The following is a 15,709-nucleotide window of genomic DNA, read 5'->3' on the forward strand; positions in this document are numbered from 1 at the left end:
ACTTCTCCATTCCACCCCAACACCCTAGGCCCCAGTCCAACCCTGCGGTGGTGCTTGAGGGAGCTGCAGCTCACATGGGGTCACATCAGTGTTACACAGCAGATAAGAGTAGAGACTCTGTGTCCCCAGAACACAGTAGACACCCCACACACACCTCCTGCTGACCCGAGGCTCATCAGGGGGACAAACAGGAGACCACCCCCACCACATCAACCCAAGACTGCGCAGGAAAACAGGAGGCAGTGACAGTGCAGGAACAGGGCAGAGATCTCCATTTATTGAGGCAATGCTGTGGGGCACCCCAGAGGACTGCGCCAAGGCACGGTGGCACTGGGGGCGTGCAAGGACCCCCAAGGAAGCAACACCACGTTGGTGTAGCAGCAGCAGGTCCGTCAGGCCTTGCCAGGGTCCTCCTTGAGCGTCACCGTCCGGTTGAACACCATCTGGGGAGAAACACAGGGTCCACTCAGAGCCCCGTGGCAGGCAGGGGGTGTTTGCACAAGTGCGTGCAGGCTGCCTTACTGCCCCTGTCCCCCAGGGCTCACCTTGCCCTCCTCACTGTCAGGATCCATGGAAAAGTAGCCCAGGCGCTCAAACTGGAACTTGTCAAAGGGTCGAGCAGAGTGGACAGAGCTGTCGACCAGGGCATTGTGCACCACACGCAGGGAATCCTGGCAGAGGCAACAGCTCAGCCAACATCCCTACCCCTTCTGTTCTCTCCACAGCCCAGCTCCCCCAAGCTCCTCTTTCTCCAAGACGCAGTAAGGCCTTGGCCCAAGAGAGCTAGGGTGTACATGGAAGTGGGTGCCTCAGGACTGGGTGCAGGAGCTCCCCACTTGCCCCTGGGCCCACAACCTCAGCTGCTGCCACTACTCACAGGGTTGAGGTCACTCAGAAAGCCACCAGGTACCTCAGATGGGTCCTCAGGATTTTTGTGCAAAAACCTGCCATGAGGTAAGAAGAGTCTTACCCCAAAGCTGCCAACTGAGGGGTCATGGTGCCACTCATGGGACCCCAAGGCATCATGTTCCCCACCAAAGGACTGGGCATACCCCACCAGGGCCTGCTGCTGTACAGCTGTGTTGCTGCTCCAGCACTGCTGAGCTTGTGCTAGCCTCGGCTGGCAGCCAGATACTCACAGCCGCTCGTAGAGCCGCACTTCACAGACCAGTGGCACCGACACCCAGTGGATGAAAGCTTTGGGCTTTTCCGCCACATCAGACTTGGTGCAGGTCACCTCCAGCTCCATGACACGTCCACTGATGTCCTGAGGGAGAGGAGATGAGCTAAGCTGTCAGGCAGCAGTCTTATCCCATATGGCAGGCCTGGGGCTGAACCCCCAGCCCCCAGCTCAGGGGTGCTTTGTTCCCCACTGTGAGGCACAGGGCAGGCAGAGAGTGGCCACACAGGCAGACTGAGCCCTCACTGTGTCCAGAGCATCCAGCATGAGATGACGATTACTGCTCTTCCCTGCTGGGGAATGGTCATGTCCCAACATTCCACAACCCAACCTCATGTCACCAGCCCACAGCCACACACCTTGATGACATTCTGGACAGTGATGATGTAGCCAGTGTGACGCAGCCCCACTGGCTGCCCGGGGGCCAGGCGCTTGTAGCCCTTATCTGCCTCCTGTAAGAGAGTTCACAGCTGCATGAGGGGTCCCAGCATGGACAGCAGGTCCCCCCTCCAGCATGGCTCTTCTGCCTCCACTCCTGCCATCCCAGGGATCAGTGATCCTAGCAGTGTTTGAACTCCCATGTTGCTGTGGGACATTCCCAATGACAGGCCATGTTGAGCACCATCGGGTGGACATATTCTGGCCAGGCTGAGGGCAGCATTTTCCCAGTGCCATTAGAGCTGCTGCCCCATTTGGGAGTTGCAGTCAGGACCTCAACACTCAACTGTAACCTCTGTGTGCAGCACCAACACCACTTCGAGTGCTGCCAGGCTCCCGCTACACAAGCTATAGCTCCAGGAGTGAAGGTAGTATAGTCCAGTAGGCGTGCTTACCTCCCTGAAGTCTGTCTCCTCAATGTAGATAGTCTGGTGGAAGGGCACTTTGTGAAAACCACGGCTCTCATCAGCTGGAAAGTTGGGCACAAGGACCTCCAGCGCCTGGGGAGAAAGAGGGTGTGAATGCTGGACTCAAGGAACCCCACTCCCACAACAGCCCATGGCAGTCTCACCGTTGGAGCAGGGAAGTTGGTGATGGTGACCTTGAGGGGCTCCAGGACAGCCATGGCACGGGGGGCCTCCTCATTCAGCACCTCACGTGCACAAGCCTCCAGCAGATGCGGCTCCATTGTCGCCTGGGCCACTGTCACACCAACCTGAGGAACAGCATGCTGTGACCATGCTGGCCAGGGGATGGCCATCTGCCCTGTCCCATGCTATCCAAAGCCTACCCGTGCACAAAAGTTGTTGATGGCCTCGGGGGGGAAGCCTCGCCGGCGCAGGGCTGTCAGCGTGAAGAGACGTGGGTCATCCCAGTCCCTGAGGAAACACCAGTGTGACAAACAGGCATGCTCTGGGTGAGCCCCATCATGGCAGCTGGCCCTGCTCCTACCTCACAGCACCTGTCTCCACCAGCCGGATGATCTTTCTCTTGGAGACTACGGTGTATAGCAGGTTCAGGCGCCCATATTCCCACTGCACAGGGCAGTAAACATCCAGAGCATTGCACAGCCAGAAGTAGGAGGAGCGCCTGCAAGGAAGGTACAGGCACAGCCCAGCTCAGCTGTATGGACACACTGTCCTCCAGCGCTCTGGCCGCCACCAGATGCTGCTCCCAGGTCTAGCTCAGCCCTGGGCCATGCCATGCATGGTGTTCACCTGGCCTGGAACTCCTTGGTGCAGAGGGAGTGCGTGATGTGTTCGATGGAGTCGCAGAGGCAGTGTGTGTAGTCGTACGTGGGGTAGATGCACCTGCAAGGCAGATGCAGTCAGCTCAGGGCAGAGCACAGTGTTGCTCCACTCCTTATACCTCCTCACTCCCAGGAAATCCAGACCCACCCCCACCACATGTGCCAGGACATGGCAGGTGCTCCCTACCACTTGTCCCCAGTGCGGTGGTGCGGAGTGAACTTGACGCGGTAGGCAACAGGATCCATCTTTCCATCTTCCATCACCAGCTTCATCCTCAGCGTGGCTTCTCCCTCCCCAAACTTGCCCTTTCTCATGTCCTGTGGAGAGGGGGAAGCTGTCAGCTGAGCCACAGATCCAGAACCCACAGGCATGCAGCACCTGCTCCAGCCAGGAGTACCTCAAAGAGCAGGAGTGACTCCTCCACAGGACGGTCCCGCCATGGTGAGGGTGGTGGGTTGTGGCCCTTGATCTCCTCAACCTTCTGATGGCAGACATATGCCTGACCCCTACACAAGGGAAATGTCATCATCAGACATGAGTGACCCATCCCCTGGGCAAGGGGGAGAACCCAGCCACGGTGTAGTCCCATGCACCTGTGCTGCCACCCTGGCACAGTCCTAGTGCCCCACATGCTCACCTGCGGATGAGCTCCAGGGCCCAGGTATAGAGCTGGTCAAAGTAATCCGATGCATGTGTCACTGCATACGGCTGATAGCCTGTGGGGATCAGTGAAATGGAATGGGTTGGAGGAACCCTAAAGGCCCAGCAGCAAGACCTGAATGCAGGGGTGTCCCTGGCACCTGGTTTGACCGTGCCCTCCCCATCCCAAGCCATACCCAACCACTCCACCATCTCCCGGATGGCTGTGAAGTACTTCTCCTCCTCCTTCTCAGGATTGGTGTCATCATAACGCAAAAAGCACACGCCACCATTGGCCTGGGGATGAAGAGATTGTAGCAGCTGCTCCCTGAGGGACCACAGGGCCAGGCCAGCAGCCAAGCAGTGACGAAAGGCAGGTGCCAAGGCGGCTTGGTGCTTTTTACCTTGGCATAGCCAAAGTTGAAGTTGATGGCCTTGGCATGGCCTATGTGCAGGATCCCATTAGGCTCAGGAGGGAAGCGTGTCCGTACCTGAAGAGGCAAAGGGGACACCTCTGTCCTTCAACAGACTTTTACCTTCCCTGACAGCAGTGACACTGGTATGAGCCCCTGGCAATCCTGCAGAGCACCCCATGCTGTGGGGGTGCTGCCTCTGGCTGTGCCCCCTGTGAGCTGTGTGTTCCCCACCCACCCCAGCTGTGTCACTCTCACATGGAACCTGCGGGACATGGCCTCACCTGCCCACCCGTGATTGCCAGGTGCTGCTTCAGCAGGGCCATAGTGTTGGGCGTCACCACGTACCCCTCAGTCTTGTAGTTCTCTCCTGCAGGCAGAGGATGCTCAGGGCTGCAGCACTGCCCTAACCATGCCAAGCCCAGCAGCCAGGGGGGAAGGACACAGGACCTGTCCAGTCCTCTCCAGCCTAAAGAGCTGGGACCAGGCACAGAGCCAGTGGAGTGGCCCCACATATGGCAGCAGGTCCTCACACTCACCTGGCTTGTGGAACTTCAGGGCTTCTCCCCGCAGCTGCTCCAGCAGCGACTTTGTCTCTGTGCCCATGTCACCTGCAGGGACATGGGGCTGAGCTCCCTGATCACAGCTCCCAGGGCCCAGCTCAGAAGCAGGTCCAGCAGAAATTAACTGGGGAAGAGGACGGTCTCTTACCATTCTCCACCACAGCCACCTTCTGTCTCTCTTTCTCTGCTGGGGCCAGACGGGCCTTTGCCACCTGCAGAGACCAGCACAGCATCCTGAGTGCCCAGCTGCAGCACATACCTTCCCCTCCAGGCCCAGCCTGCTGTCCCCAGCAGTCCCTCAGACCGGTACCCATGGTGGCAGCTCAGCCCAGAGCAGCTATGTGGGATCCTTCCTGGACACTCTGCAAGAAGATACCATCCAAGTCTCCAGCTCTCCTGCTCCTTACCTTTGGCTTCTTTTCCAAGTCAGCTTCTGTCTTTGGCCCAAGCAAATGCAGTACCTGGAAAAGAGTAACACAGTCAAAAAGGAGTCAAAAAGGCTCCCTGTGTTCTAAGGCCTGGAAATGTCCTGTCCAGCCATCACTCTGCTCACCCTGCCAGCACCTAGGTGGGGCAGGCTGTGCCCAGTGCTGGGCCCTCCAGGGGACTGGCTGACAGGTCCCACACCAGTCACAGCACACCCAGGGGGCCACAGCACCTCATGCAGTAACCTTGCACCCACCTGCAGGTCCACCTCGTTCTTGATGGTCTTCCCGTCTGCCCACTGCAGCTGGTTCCGTGCCTCCCCTGCAGACAGAGCACCCCGTGGGCAAGGGGCAGGGCCCAAGCCCGGGGAAGCTTCAGCTGGGGCAGTGATGCAGAATGACACAACCTTTGCCCCTGGGCTGTCCCTGTTGCTGGGCACTATGGCCCTGCCTGTGTGGGGGATCTGGCAGGATGACATCTCCCCATGGCAAAGGGCTGGTTCTCAGGATTCAGAGGAGCAGACAGCGGCACTTACAGTCAGTTACAGAGACGTGACAGCCACCAGCACCAGGCAGCAGCTGTCCCGGTGTCACCACTCACCCATCAGCAGCCCCATGTTGAAGTGGTAGCGCTCTGCCAGCAGCTCTGCTCGGTGCTTGCTGATCACAGCCTCCACCTGGGAGCAGCACAGGGACACCGGGGTGAGAGAGGCAGGCAGGAGCACAGCAGCAACAAGTCCAATGTCTTCTATGCTGTCTCCACAGGGTCACAGCCCCACTCACCGCTTCCTCTATCTGCTCGGGGGTGATGCAGACCCCCACACCACAAGCCCGCTCAAAGTCTGCCACGTCCAGGGGCTCCAAGGGGTGGCTCCTCACGTACTCCAGGGCAGCTGGGAACAGAACAGGGATGAAGAACGGGGCACCCGGGGCCGGGGCCAGGGCCGGGCAGGGGCCGCACGGTACCACTGAGCTGCAGGTCGGTGAGAATCTCTCTGCGAGCGATGTAGCCGACGAGGAAGCCGAGGTGCTTCGGGTCCTTGAGGCGGGCGGCCGTGTTGTACAGAAGTGTCCCAGTGGCTTTGTCCAGCGCCGGGCCCAGGGCGCTCCGAGCCTGTCGCCGCCCGAGGAAGCGTCAGGGCAGGGCCGGGGCCCGAGCCCCGGAGAACCAGCGGCATTGGGGGCCGGAGCGGGTCAGGGGAGTGCCAAGGGCCGAGGCCGCTCAGCGGGGTCGGGAGGAGGCGAAGCTGGGGGAGTTCCGGGAAGGCTGGGGTCGAGGAACCACGGTGCCAGAGGAACCATGGTGCCAATGTACCCGGGTGTCACCGGGGATCGGGGTACCGGGTCCCGAGGGTGACACCGGTACCGGGATAGCGAGTTCCCAAGGTGGCTGGGTCCCGAGGTGACATGGGAGTGACGGGGTACTGGGGATCGAGGACCAGGGACCAGGGTGCGGGCCCTCGGCGGACGCACCTGCAGCACAGCCCGGCGCAGCAGCGCGCTGAGTGCCCCATTGCGAAGCGTCTCGCGCGCCTTGGCCTCGCTGAGGCCGATGCCAGTGAACAGCCCCAGCGCCTCCTCCGCTTCCTCCGCCGCCATCGCCATCGCCGCCGCCATGCTGCCGCCTCCGCCCGGGGGCGGGTCCGTGCCCAGCCAATCGGCAATGAGAGCTCTCCGGCCAGGCCAATGGGAGGGGGGAACTGACGCCGGCCGGGCCAATGGGAGCGCGGAAGGCGGGCTCAGCGCGCGGGCGGTTGCATCATTTAAAGAGACCGACGGCGGCGGCGGCCACGTGGGGGGCGGAGCTGGGGGTGGTTCCGGGGGCGGAGTACGTGTCAGATCCCGCCCCCGGAGCCCCCTTCTCCAGGCGCTTTGTGCCCCGCGGCTGGTGCCCGTATCTCCGGTGTGCCCTGTGCGTCTGCCCTGCCCCGACGAGCCCGTGGGGACGCACGTGCACAAGAGAGTGGGTAGCGGTGGCGGCCGCAACATGGTTTATGTGGAGCCGGGACGGCTCGGTGTCCCCGGCTCCCCCGGATCGTGCATGGTCCCTTGGCCCCGCCAGCCCAGTGTCCGCCCTCTTCCCTCCTCTCGTGTCCCGCCTCCCCCCCGCCTCATCTGATGTCTTGTCCGGTCTGGTGTCCCCAGGTCTCCCCTTTGTCCCGCCAGCTTCCCCAGCCCGGTATTCTCTAGCTCCTCCCAAGCCCGATGTTCCTCCCCAGCCCCGTGTTCTCCACAACCCCACATTTTCTGCTTCAGCCCGGGAATCCCCCTCACAGTTGGTGTTTGCTCTTAGTTCAGTGCCCCTCTAGCCCATCCATCCTACTCCCACCTCAGCCCGAGTAGCAGCAGACTCGAGTGGTTGGGGAAGGGGGTTTATTGGAAATACGGGGTGGGAGGAGGCACTGGCAGGTCCTGCCAGCCAGAGCCATTGGACACAACCAGACAAGGCAGGTCCTGGCTCCTCCATCGATGGGTGCTGGGGTCAACGCTGGTGTCACAATGAGACCCCCACCATGGAGAGGACAGCCATTGCTTAGCACCACCACAGAGCTATAGTTCCATCCTGGTGCCAGGCACTATGTCTGTCCCCTTGGTGGCTGCCTGCTCCCTGCCCGTAGCTGGCAGTGGCTTTAAGCTATAGCGAGCACTGACATTGGTACCTGAGACGCTGCGGTACTCGCCCATCTCCATACGAACGTTCTCGTTCTGGGTGATGGTGAGCAGGACCGGGACAGAGAGCGTCACCTCCTTCCGAAGGACTTGGATGCTGAGCGCAGTGCGCGGGGGGATCTTCGCCGGCAGCTGCACCTCCACGCGCTGCCGGCGAGTGCTGGTTTCGCTGCGCCCTTTCTGCACCGTAAAGATGTTGGAAGCTTCCACTGTCAGCGTGAAGGAGAGCCCGGCTTTGAGGCTGGTGGCATTGCTGAAGTGGAAGCTCTGCCAGAGTGTGGTGCCGTACTCCCGGCTGCTGCTGGCCGCCAGCGCCTGCTCCGACTCTGTCTCGTTCACCCCCTCAATCTCATCCACCAGCACCTCCCGCTCCTCCTCCACCCGCTTCTGTTCCCAAAGGAGACGTGCTGAGACCAGGGGCCGCCCGGGCCGTAGCGGGCGCAGGTGGGACAGCCGAGACTGGAAGTTCAGCTCCAGTTTGTAGTCAGCCAGACGCTCGCCGGGCCATGCCAGGCAGTGCCAGCCGCCCCGGCTGGGATGCTGGTAGAGCAGCCAGACACCTCGCTGCACCACGTGGGAGGCCACCCGGTCGTTGAAATACCCATATGCCAAGTTGGTCTCCTCTGTCACCACCTTGCAGGCGCCTTGGAAGTTGGGGTGCTCGTAGAGGGTGATCTGGGGGTCCCCCAGGTCATGGTGCACGAGGCGCAGTGCTGAGAAGCTCTTGGGCCGATCCACAGAGGGGTACTCGCCCTCCTCGAAGGCGTGCGGCTCCCCCTCGTATTTGGGGTCTGTGTAGGCAATCCACGGCTGCCCCTCCACCTTCAGGGAGGCAATGCAGTTCCCAAAATCCAGCTCGTGCAGGTCAGGCACGTCGCAGGTGAACTCTCGGCTCAGCCCCTCAAAGTTGGCACGCTCGTACACTGTGATCCTGTTCATGGTGCTGTGGGTGCCTGCCCCTGTGAGGGCACAACGTGGGTCACGTCCCCTCCTGTGGGGTCAGGTGGGTACTACAGGAGATCTGTGAGCAAAACCCAGCCAGCAAAACCAACCCTCAGCAACCCTTTAACCCTTGTCCTCTGCCTTTCCTTTGCCCACCTCCGCCTGGTTCCCGTGCTCTCACCGTCTGTTCTGGCAACACCCCGCAGCTGTGCCTTTTAGGAAGGGGTGGTGGGACCAGGGCGTGCTGCGGCATGAAGCAAAGGCGATGACAATGCTCGCCCCCACACCCTGCACTCAACCTTGTCCCCACTTTGGTGTTGGGGAACCAACCAGGCCCTGCACGGCAGTCGACACACTGGGATGCCAGCCGGTCCCACAGACCAGCCCTGCCGGAAAGTCCTGCCGTGCCCCAGGCACGTGAGGCTCTGTGCTAAATAGTCACCTCCAATTATCAGTGATGCTTCCACCCTGCCCTTGCTAATTACAGTGTGCATTGCCGGTGGGGCAGGAACTGCTGGCTCACCCCAGTAGGGTGAGAGGGTATCGTGGTGGGGCAAGCTAGCACCCCAAAACAAGAGCCTCTGGAACCCTGGTGATCCCAGCAATTGGATATGGACACCTGGCATGGTGGCACTGCTCCAGCTCAGTCTCTGAGGATGGCTGGGGCAGATAGGGACACTTTTTCCCCCTTGTCGCTTCATGGCCTGGCCAAGGCACTGCTGGGGTGGGATACTGGGCACAGCAGGATGCTGACATCAAACCAAGGCATTGGAAGGCAGCCACTCCAAGCACAGCATGCTGGTGGTTTCCTCTGGGCTCCATGCAGGTTCCCATGGCACGAAGTGAACCTGGTCTCCCCAGGAGCTACTGGTGTGGGGCACAGGGCACGTGCACTCTCTAGCTTGCACCCTGCTGAGACAGGGCTCAGGCAGCTCAGGCAGCTCACCGGTTCTGGAGCAGGTTAAGCCTTTGACTTCTTTGGCTACATGCCCAGGGCTGCCTCATCCACTTGTCTGCACAGCCCTCACCAGCCCAAGGCTGTTCCCAAGGCACAGCGCATGGAATGGGGAGCCACAAAGCTGATATAAAAAGCTCCCAGTGGGGTACAGCCAGATCCTGACCCACCCTTTGGGGATAGTCAGGGCACCCAAAACCTCTGGGCTAAAATCTGCCTCTTGGGGCTGATAAGCAAGGCCCGTCCTGGCTGCATGGAGTCCCCCAGTCCCACAGGGGTTTAGTACAGCCTGTGGGCACTCACATACTGTGGTGGAGAAGGATGGAGACCCCATTGCTCCAACAGCCTGTCCCTCCACAAGTCACCCAAGAGGGAAACCCAGGTGTCCCTGAATTCTCAAACCCTATTTCCTTCAAACCTTTGTCCCCCAAAGGCCACTGCCACCCCACACCTCGCCCCTCATTTGTTCGCCTCTAGTGCCCCAATTCTCCTGCCTGCAGTTCCAGGACTGCCAGGGTCTCCCAGTTTATTGCCAGATGTCGGGGCGGTTGGGGTTACACCAGACAAACGCTACGGGAAGCAGTTAGTGAGTGGGGGGCCATGGGGGCCGCGGGCAAGGGCCAGGGAAGGGCTGTCCCACTCACTCCCCCAGCCTGCGGCCTCCCTGCCATTCCCCCTGGGCCGCCACGCTCCCCCGCGCCGGGGACCCCTCCTGTGCCCCGCGGCTGCCCTGGCCCCAGCACCCCCCACCTCGCTGTGTTCACCCCCCTGCAGCGAGGCCGGCGGCCAGGGCGGCGCAGGGGGCACGGGGCAGCGTGGGTGGGAGGTGGTGCTGGCATTATTGCTATGGCAGGCGGGAGCAGCGCGACCCTCCCCATGCTCAGATCACAGTCTCGAAGAGCGTCGCCTTCTCCTTGGGGGGCTCTGGGGCCAGCAGCTTGGCTTCTGCCTCTGGTGTCAGGTACTCCAGGTGGTGTTGGCCCCAGATTGGAGTGGTCTGGAGCTGCCAGCGCTGTGGGGACATTGTGTCAGCACCCAGAGACAACAGCACTGGGACTGCCTGAACCCAGCTTGGTGAATTCCCCACAATGCACAGGGATAGGAAAGGGATGAGATGTGGATGGGGGTGGAGGTGAGGCTGGGACAGGGAAGTGATTGAAATGGGATTGAGAAAGGGACAGAGATTGCATGGGGATAGGAACGGAACTGAGACACTGACAGGATTAAGACAGTGATGTCAGCAGGGACGGGGTTTGGGTGAGGCTGGGAATGAGACAGCAGTGGGGACAGGAATCTGATAGGAGTCAGAATAATGAAGACAGGAACAGGACTTGGATGGGGGTGAGCCTAGGATGGGAAAAGGACTAAATGAGATTGAGAGAAGGACAGAAATTGCAAGAAGACAGTGATGGGGATGAGCATAGGATTTGGCTGCAATAGGGTTAGGGACAGAACAGTAAGCATCAGTGGGAACCAAGTAAGATTGGGAATGAGACACTGATGGGGACAGGGATGGGATTTGGATCAGAGTGAGATAATAGGGACAAGCAAATGATTTGGATGGGAACGAGACAGTGATAAAAACAGGGATGGGACCTGGCTATGGACAGGACTGTGACGGCAATGTTGACACTGGTGGGACTTGAATAGTAGTCAGACAGTGATAAAGACAGAGATGGGATCTGGTAGTGGATGGAACTGAGATGGCAATGTAGATGGTGGAATGTGAATGAGGCCAGGACTGGGCCAGGGACAGAACTAAGAGGGGGACAACCATGACTGAGAATGGGGTGGGGACAGAGGCAGGAGTGATCCCGCTGCACCACCCTCACCTCGCGCAAGGAGCCTTTGCAGCGCAAGAGCTTGTAGATAACAGTGCAGGGGATGCAGAGCATGGAGGAGAGTGCCAGGACCCAGCCGATGGCTTCCCCCCACCACGGGTACACGTATGTCTTATTGTATGTCAGCGGCTTGTAGTTCACCACGTGGAACACAAAGATGCCCTGTGCGGAGAGAGGGAGGTGAGGTCTTTCGGGGCAGGGAGCTGGCGGTCCCCACCTCCCACGCGTGTCACCTCCGTAGCGCCCGAGGTGCACGCTCGCCCCACGGTCGTGACTCGCGTGTGCCCATAGCGGCCACCGGGGGGCGCTCCGTGCCCGCGGCACACCGGGGCGGCGGCACACGCGTGTACCCACGCGCGGTGGCCTCGCTCACCACGCAGACCAGCGGTGTCACCACAGCCCAGCACCACTTCATGACGGGCAGGGGCCGGTAGCCAATCATACGGGCCACGTCGTCCATGAAGCGGTCGGCACCTGCAGGGAGGAGGGCATCAGCTGGGGCACTTGTGTACCCCTTTGTGTCCCCCTCCCCGTGTCCCCCTTGCCTCACCATAGACCCAAGCAATGACCACGCACTCCCAGAAAGCCTGCCACAGCAGCGTGATCCCACTGGCCGAGTAGTTGTCAAAGAGCTGGAATACGTACATGCCGCCCTGCCAGGAAGGTGCCTGTGTCACCAGCATTGTGCTGGCTGCCCTGCACGCCGCCACACTGGCAGTCACAGCCTTGCCAGCACCAGTACCCCGCCTGACACGGACACCCTGTGTTCCATGGGCACCCTGCTCCCACAGCTCCCCTTCGCCACAGAGACCCCCATGCCATCGGCAGCTCCACTGACACGAGGGCAGCAGCCCCAGGGAGCTCCCACCCCACAGCGGGACCTCATGGGAAGTGATGGCTCAGGAACAGGCGCGGGTGGCCGGTGTGGGGCTGGCTGGCAGTGTCCCTGCTGTGTCCCCCACCTGTGTGACCATGGAGAGGTCAATGAGGCAGCAGATGATGCAGCAGAGTGCAGCGGTGAGTTCACGGCGCAGCGAGCCGGCCCCTGGCTGGGGGAACAGGTCCAGGATGCCCGTGATGAAACCCTCCACACCGACAAACTGTGGCACAAAGCAAGGCTCAGTGGGGACGTGCCACCCATCCTCTCCCTGTTCCCCATCTCCCTGGTTGGCACAGCACCTGGCTGTCCAGCCCCAGCACGAGGAGCATGATGAAGAAGAGTGTGGCCCACAGCGGGGACAAGGGCATCAGCGTCACAGCTTTGGGATAGGCGATGAAAGCCAGTCCGGGACCTGCAGAAGAGTGGGGTCAGAGATGCCACTCAAGGGGTGACACAGAAGACACAGTTAACACCCACTGCCCATCACTCACCAGACTCGGCCACCTTGGAGATGTCCACGCCTTGCTCAGAGGCCATGAATCCGAGCACAGAGAAGACAACGAAGCCGGCAAAGAAGCTGGTGCAGCTGTTTATCACAGCCAGGATGTAGGCATCCCTGTGGGCACAGCATCTAAGGAAGTGCTGGGGGGCACTGGGGGACACACCATGGGGTCACTGTGACACACCAGAGGGACTGCCTGCAGCTGGCATAGCTCTACCTGTAGCAGTTATTGTGGAAGCGGTTGTAGCTGCCCAGTGCCGTCAGGGCACCCAGCCCGATGGCATAGGAAAAGAAGACCTGGGTGCCAGCATCAATCCAGACCTGGGGTGTGAGGGAGGGTGTCAAGGGGGGACAGGGGTGCCAGGGGGTGTCTCGCACCCAACTCCCTGCTGTTCTCCCTACTGCCCTCACCTGTGCCTCAACCAGCTTGGACCAGTCAGGTTTCAGGTAGTAGATGATGCCACCCAGTGCACCAGGCAGTGTTACTCCGTGGACCAGCAGCAGGATGAGGACCACATACGGGAAGAGTGCCGTGAAGTAGACAATCTGAAGAGCAGTGGGTGGCCATGAGACTCCCCAGGCTAGGGCTCTCTGTCATGTGCCACAGGTGTCCCAGCAGGACCAGAGCTTGGGAATGTCCCCAGCAGCTGGTAGCACCTCCTGGGCAGATGTGGGACACAGGCCTCCCACCCCTGTGAGCTGTGGCACAGGTGGGCAGGAGCCAGCAGTGGCATGTGTTGCAGTTCTCTCATACCAGTGGCCCTGATGCATGTTCCCCCTGCCAGCATTACCTTCCCAGTCGACTTGACACCCTTCCAGATGCAGAAGTAGACAACGATCCAGGTGGTAACCAAGCAGAGGATCATCTGCCAGTTCATCTCCCCTGGCTCACTGAGGCCCCCAGAGAGACGCAGCACCTTGTTCCTGTAGAGTGGGGCTGTGCTGAGTGCCAGCATGACACCCCCAGCCCCAGATGATGCCCTCCTGGTTCCCACACTCACTCCCAAAACTCAATGACAGGTGAGCGCTTGTTGGTCATGTCGGTGCAACTGAAGTTGGAGGTCCAAGTGCTGGCAGTGGCGTTAGTGCTGACATTGTTGCACAGGTCCGGGTTGAAGAGCTCAGTGCACTGCTCCGTGTTCCAGGAGTGGCCACAGGTGGCCCAGGGCAGGGTGTCCGTCAGTGAATGCACCAGATAAAAGAGCCCCCACACCAAGATCATGATGTAGTAGGAGTTGCAGAAGAAGACAATCACCATAGAGGCCAGACCTAAACCTGTGGCATGGGGAGGTCAGAGCCCACAGACACCTGTGGGCATCTGGCAGCCAGGATGGAGCAGGATGTGGGGTGTTGTAGGGATGGGGGAGGACAGAGAACTGACAGGGACAGGACAGGGAAAGCTGGCAGCCCTGGACAGGACAGGGGAGAGCTGGTGGGAATGGGACAGGGAAGCTGGCAGCCCCAGGCAGGACTGGACAGGGTGGGGACAGCTGGCAGCATGGCACAGGACCGGGGGGAGCCAGCAGGATACCTCTGAAGTGGGGATCCAGCAGCCGCCCAGGACCCAGCAGTGTGCAGGCAGGGAGCCACAGAGGCAGGCAAGGCAGGCAGGGTAGCACGGGGTGCCATGGGGCACAGGTGCAGGCAGCTGCCATCCTTGGCCGCGGCACAGGGCGGCAGTGGGACGCGGGCAAGGTGCAGGGGAGCAGGCAGGGCGTGGGCAGGGTGCTGCCAGCCCCAGCAGGCTGCGTGCAGCCGAGGCAGTCAGGGTGCAGGCAGGGTGCCGGGGGCCCTGGGCAGGGTGCAGGGGCCGCGGAAAGGGTGCAGTCGGGGCGCGGGCAGGGCGCGGCGTTACCCTTGAAGAGGGGGGCGATGTTCCAGGCGGCGATGCCCCCCTGCTTCATGAACTGTCCCAGGGCCACCTCCAAGAAGAAGATGGGGATGCCGCCCACGAAGACGATGAGCAGGTAGGGGATGAGGAAGACGCCTGGGGCCAGGGGCAGGGGGCTGGCTCAGCCGCCGCCGTCCCCCCGGCCCCCCCTTTTGCTCCCCCCCTTCCCCGCGCCGCCCGCCCGGACGCAGCGAATGGCAAAGGCTTCTCCGCGCCCTCCCCTTGCCGCGATGTAGGTCGCCACGGGCAGGTAGTAGGGAGCTCCCACGACCCCCCCGCCCCGTGAGTGACTTCGGACACCTGCGGGGTGGCCCACCAGCCGCTCTAAGGCGCAGGGCGAGCTGACCCAGCGCGGGCTGACCCCCAGCCACACACTCCGGGGTGGAAAGGGGGTGCCCCCCGCGCCGCGGGACGCACCCCCGTGGCGTGGGGCGAGCGCGAGGCTCACCTCCGCCGTTCTTGTAGCACAGGTAGGGGAAGCGCCAGACGTTGCCCAGCCCCACGGCGAAGCCCACGCAGGACATGATGAAATCCATCTGCCGGGTCCATGTCTCCCGTTCGGGGGCGGCCTCTTTGGGGGGACCAGGGGGTCGCACCAGTGGTGCCGTCACTGTTCGCTCCTCGCCCGCCGTGGGGGGCTCTGCGCCCTCCGCTCCGCCGGGGCCTTCTGCCGAGACGGGGAGAGTGGGGATGCCCACGCCGCCATCACGCGCGCCCGTGGGGGCGCGGGGAGAGGGGGGGAAGCACCTCCCCCCGCGCGCCCCTCTCCGCGCGTAGGGGCGTGACGTCAGATGTCAGGCCGGCGCGTGACGTCACAATGCAGAGCGGTGACTCACCCCGCGGCGGCGGGAGGGGGCGCGCCGCGGTCGCGCGTGGCCGTGGGCCCCCCTCTCCCCCTCCCCAAGCTCATCCCTCCCCGACGCTCCCCGCTTACCGGAGCCCGCGGGGGCAGCGGCGGCCGCGGCTGTGGCGGCGGCGGCATCGCGTCGCGGAGCGTCGGGCGGCTGCGGGGCGGCCGTGTCGGTGGGGACGGGGGGCATGTCGCGGGGGGCCGGGGAGCGGGGGCGGGTCGGGGGCGGCTCCGTGGCCGAGGGGGGCTCAGAAGCAATCCACGAAGCAC

At 61.9% G+C, this 15,709-nt stretch overlaps 3 protein-coding genes across 6 annotated transcripts; all 3 read right to left on the reverse strand.

Moving 5' to 3' along the window:
- Positions 1–253: 253 nt before the first annotated feature.
- Positions 254–6,515, reverse strand: QARS1 (glutaminyl-tRNA synthetase 1). Of its 4 annotated transcripts, none has more exons than XM_062500485.1 (24): positions 6,382–6,515; positions 5,875–6,022; positions 5,692–5,801; positions 5,510–5,585; positions 5,166–5,230; positions 4,891–4,944; positions 4,632–4,695; positions 4,460–4,531; positions 4,205–4,290; positions 3,912–3,998; positions 3,705–3,804; positions 3,506–3,584; positions 3,266–3,374; positions 3,055–3,185; positions 2,836–2,928; positions 2,570–2,707; positions 2,409–2,496; positions 2,220–2,333; positions 2,014–2,118; positions 1,540–1,632; positions 1,140–1,267; positions 878–944; positions 546–671; positions 254–443 (listed from the first exon to the last, which is right to left on the reverse strand). In XM_062500485.1, exons 1-24 carry the CDS (start codon positions 6,511–6,513, stop codon positions 393–395), a joined length of 2,316 nt encoding a protein of 771 aa, XP_062356469.1. In that variant the 5' UTR covers positions 6,514–6,515; the 3' UTR covers positions 254–392. The 4 variants fall into 4 exon arrangements, with proteins under 4 accessions (XP_062356469.1, XP_062356470.1, XP_062356471.1 ...); XM_062500486.1 differs by having other exon boundaries at positions 911–944; positions 2,190–2,333; XM_062500487.1 differs by lacking the exons at positions 546–671; positions 878–944 and having other exon boundaries at positions 2,190–2,333.
- Positions 6,516–7,458: 943 nt separating this feature from the next.
- On the reverse strand, positions 7,459–10,301 carry LOC134048628 (epidermal differentiation-specific protein-like). The gene is made up of 2 exons (XM_062500522.1): positions 10,226–10,301; positions 7,459–8,537 (listed from the first exon to the last, which is right to left on the reverse strand). Exon 2 carries the CDS (start codon positions 8,515–8,517, stop codon positions 7,459–7,461), a length of 1,059 nt encoding a protein of 352 aa, XP_062356506.1. The 5' UTR covers positions 8,518–8,537; positions 10,226–10,301.
- Positions 10,002–15,591, reverse strand: SLC6A8 (solute carrier family 6 member 8). Its single transcript, XM_062500511.1, has 14 exons — positions 15,524–15,591; positions 15,038–15,256; positions 14,554–14,685; positions 13,700–13,973; positions 13,490–13,622; positions 13,110–13,244; positions 12,916–13,019; positions 12,688–12,812; positions 12,496–12,608; positions 12,279–12,416; positions 11,867–11,969; positions 11,690–11,790; positions 11,308–11,478; positions 10,002–10,487 (listed from the first exon to the last, which is right to left on the reverse strand). The coding sequence occupies exons 2-14, from the start codon at positions 15,123–15,125 to the stop codon at positions 10,356–10,358; spliced, it is 1,749 nt and encodes a 582-aa protein (XP_062356495.1). The 5' UTR covers positions 15,126–15,256; positions 15,524–15,591; the 3' UTR covers positions 10,002–10,355.
- Positions 15,592–15,709: the final 118 nt, after the last annotated feature.

This window comes from Cinclus cinclus, chromosome 12 (assembly GCF_963662255.1).
Source record: "Cinclus cinclus chromosome 12, bCinCin1.1, whole genome shotgun sequence".
Lineage (NCBI taxonomy): Eukaryota > Metazoa > Chordata > Aves > Passeriformes > Cinclidae > Cinclus > Cinclus cinclus.

What these genes read in the sequence shown, in the direction of transcription:
- QARS1 (XM_062500485.1), bottom strand. Translation starts at nt 6,513, where the DNA reads ATGGCGATGGCGGCGGAGGAAGCGGAGGAGGCGCTGGGGCTGTTCACT. An exon ending in CTGTCCAGAATGTCATCAAG is followed by an intron (nt 1,268 to 1,539) that starts GTGTGTGGCTGT and finishes CCTCTCCCTCAG; the next exon opens with GACATCAGTGGACGTGTCAT. An exon ending in CTGACAGTGAGGAGGGCAAG is followed by an intron (nt 444 to 545) that starts GTGAGCCCTGGG and finishes GTTTCTCCCCAG; the next exon opens with ATGGTGTTCAACCGGACGGT.
- LOC134048628 (XM_062500522.1), bottom strand. Translation starts at nt 8,517, where the DNA reads ATGAACAGGATCACAGTGTACGAGCGTGCCAACTTTGAGGGGCTGAGC.
- SLC6A8 (XM_062500511.1), bottom strand. Translation starts at nt 15,125, where the DNA reads ATGGATTTCATCATGTCCTGCGTGGGCTTCGCCGTGGGGCTGGGCAAC. An exon ending in CTCCAAGGTGGCCGAGTCTG is followed by an intron (nt 12,609 to 12,687) that starts GTGAGTGATGGG and finishes ACTCTTCTGCAG; the next exon opens with GTCCCGGACTGGCTTTCATC. An exon ending in TGACACCGCTGGTCTGCGTG is followed by an intron (nt 11,479 to 11,689) that starts GTGAGCGAGGCC and finishes CTCTCCGCACAG; the next exon opens with GGCATCTTTGTGTTCCACGT.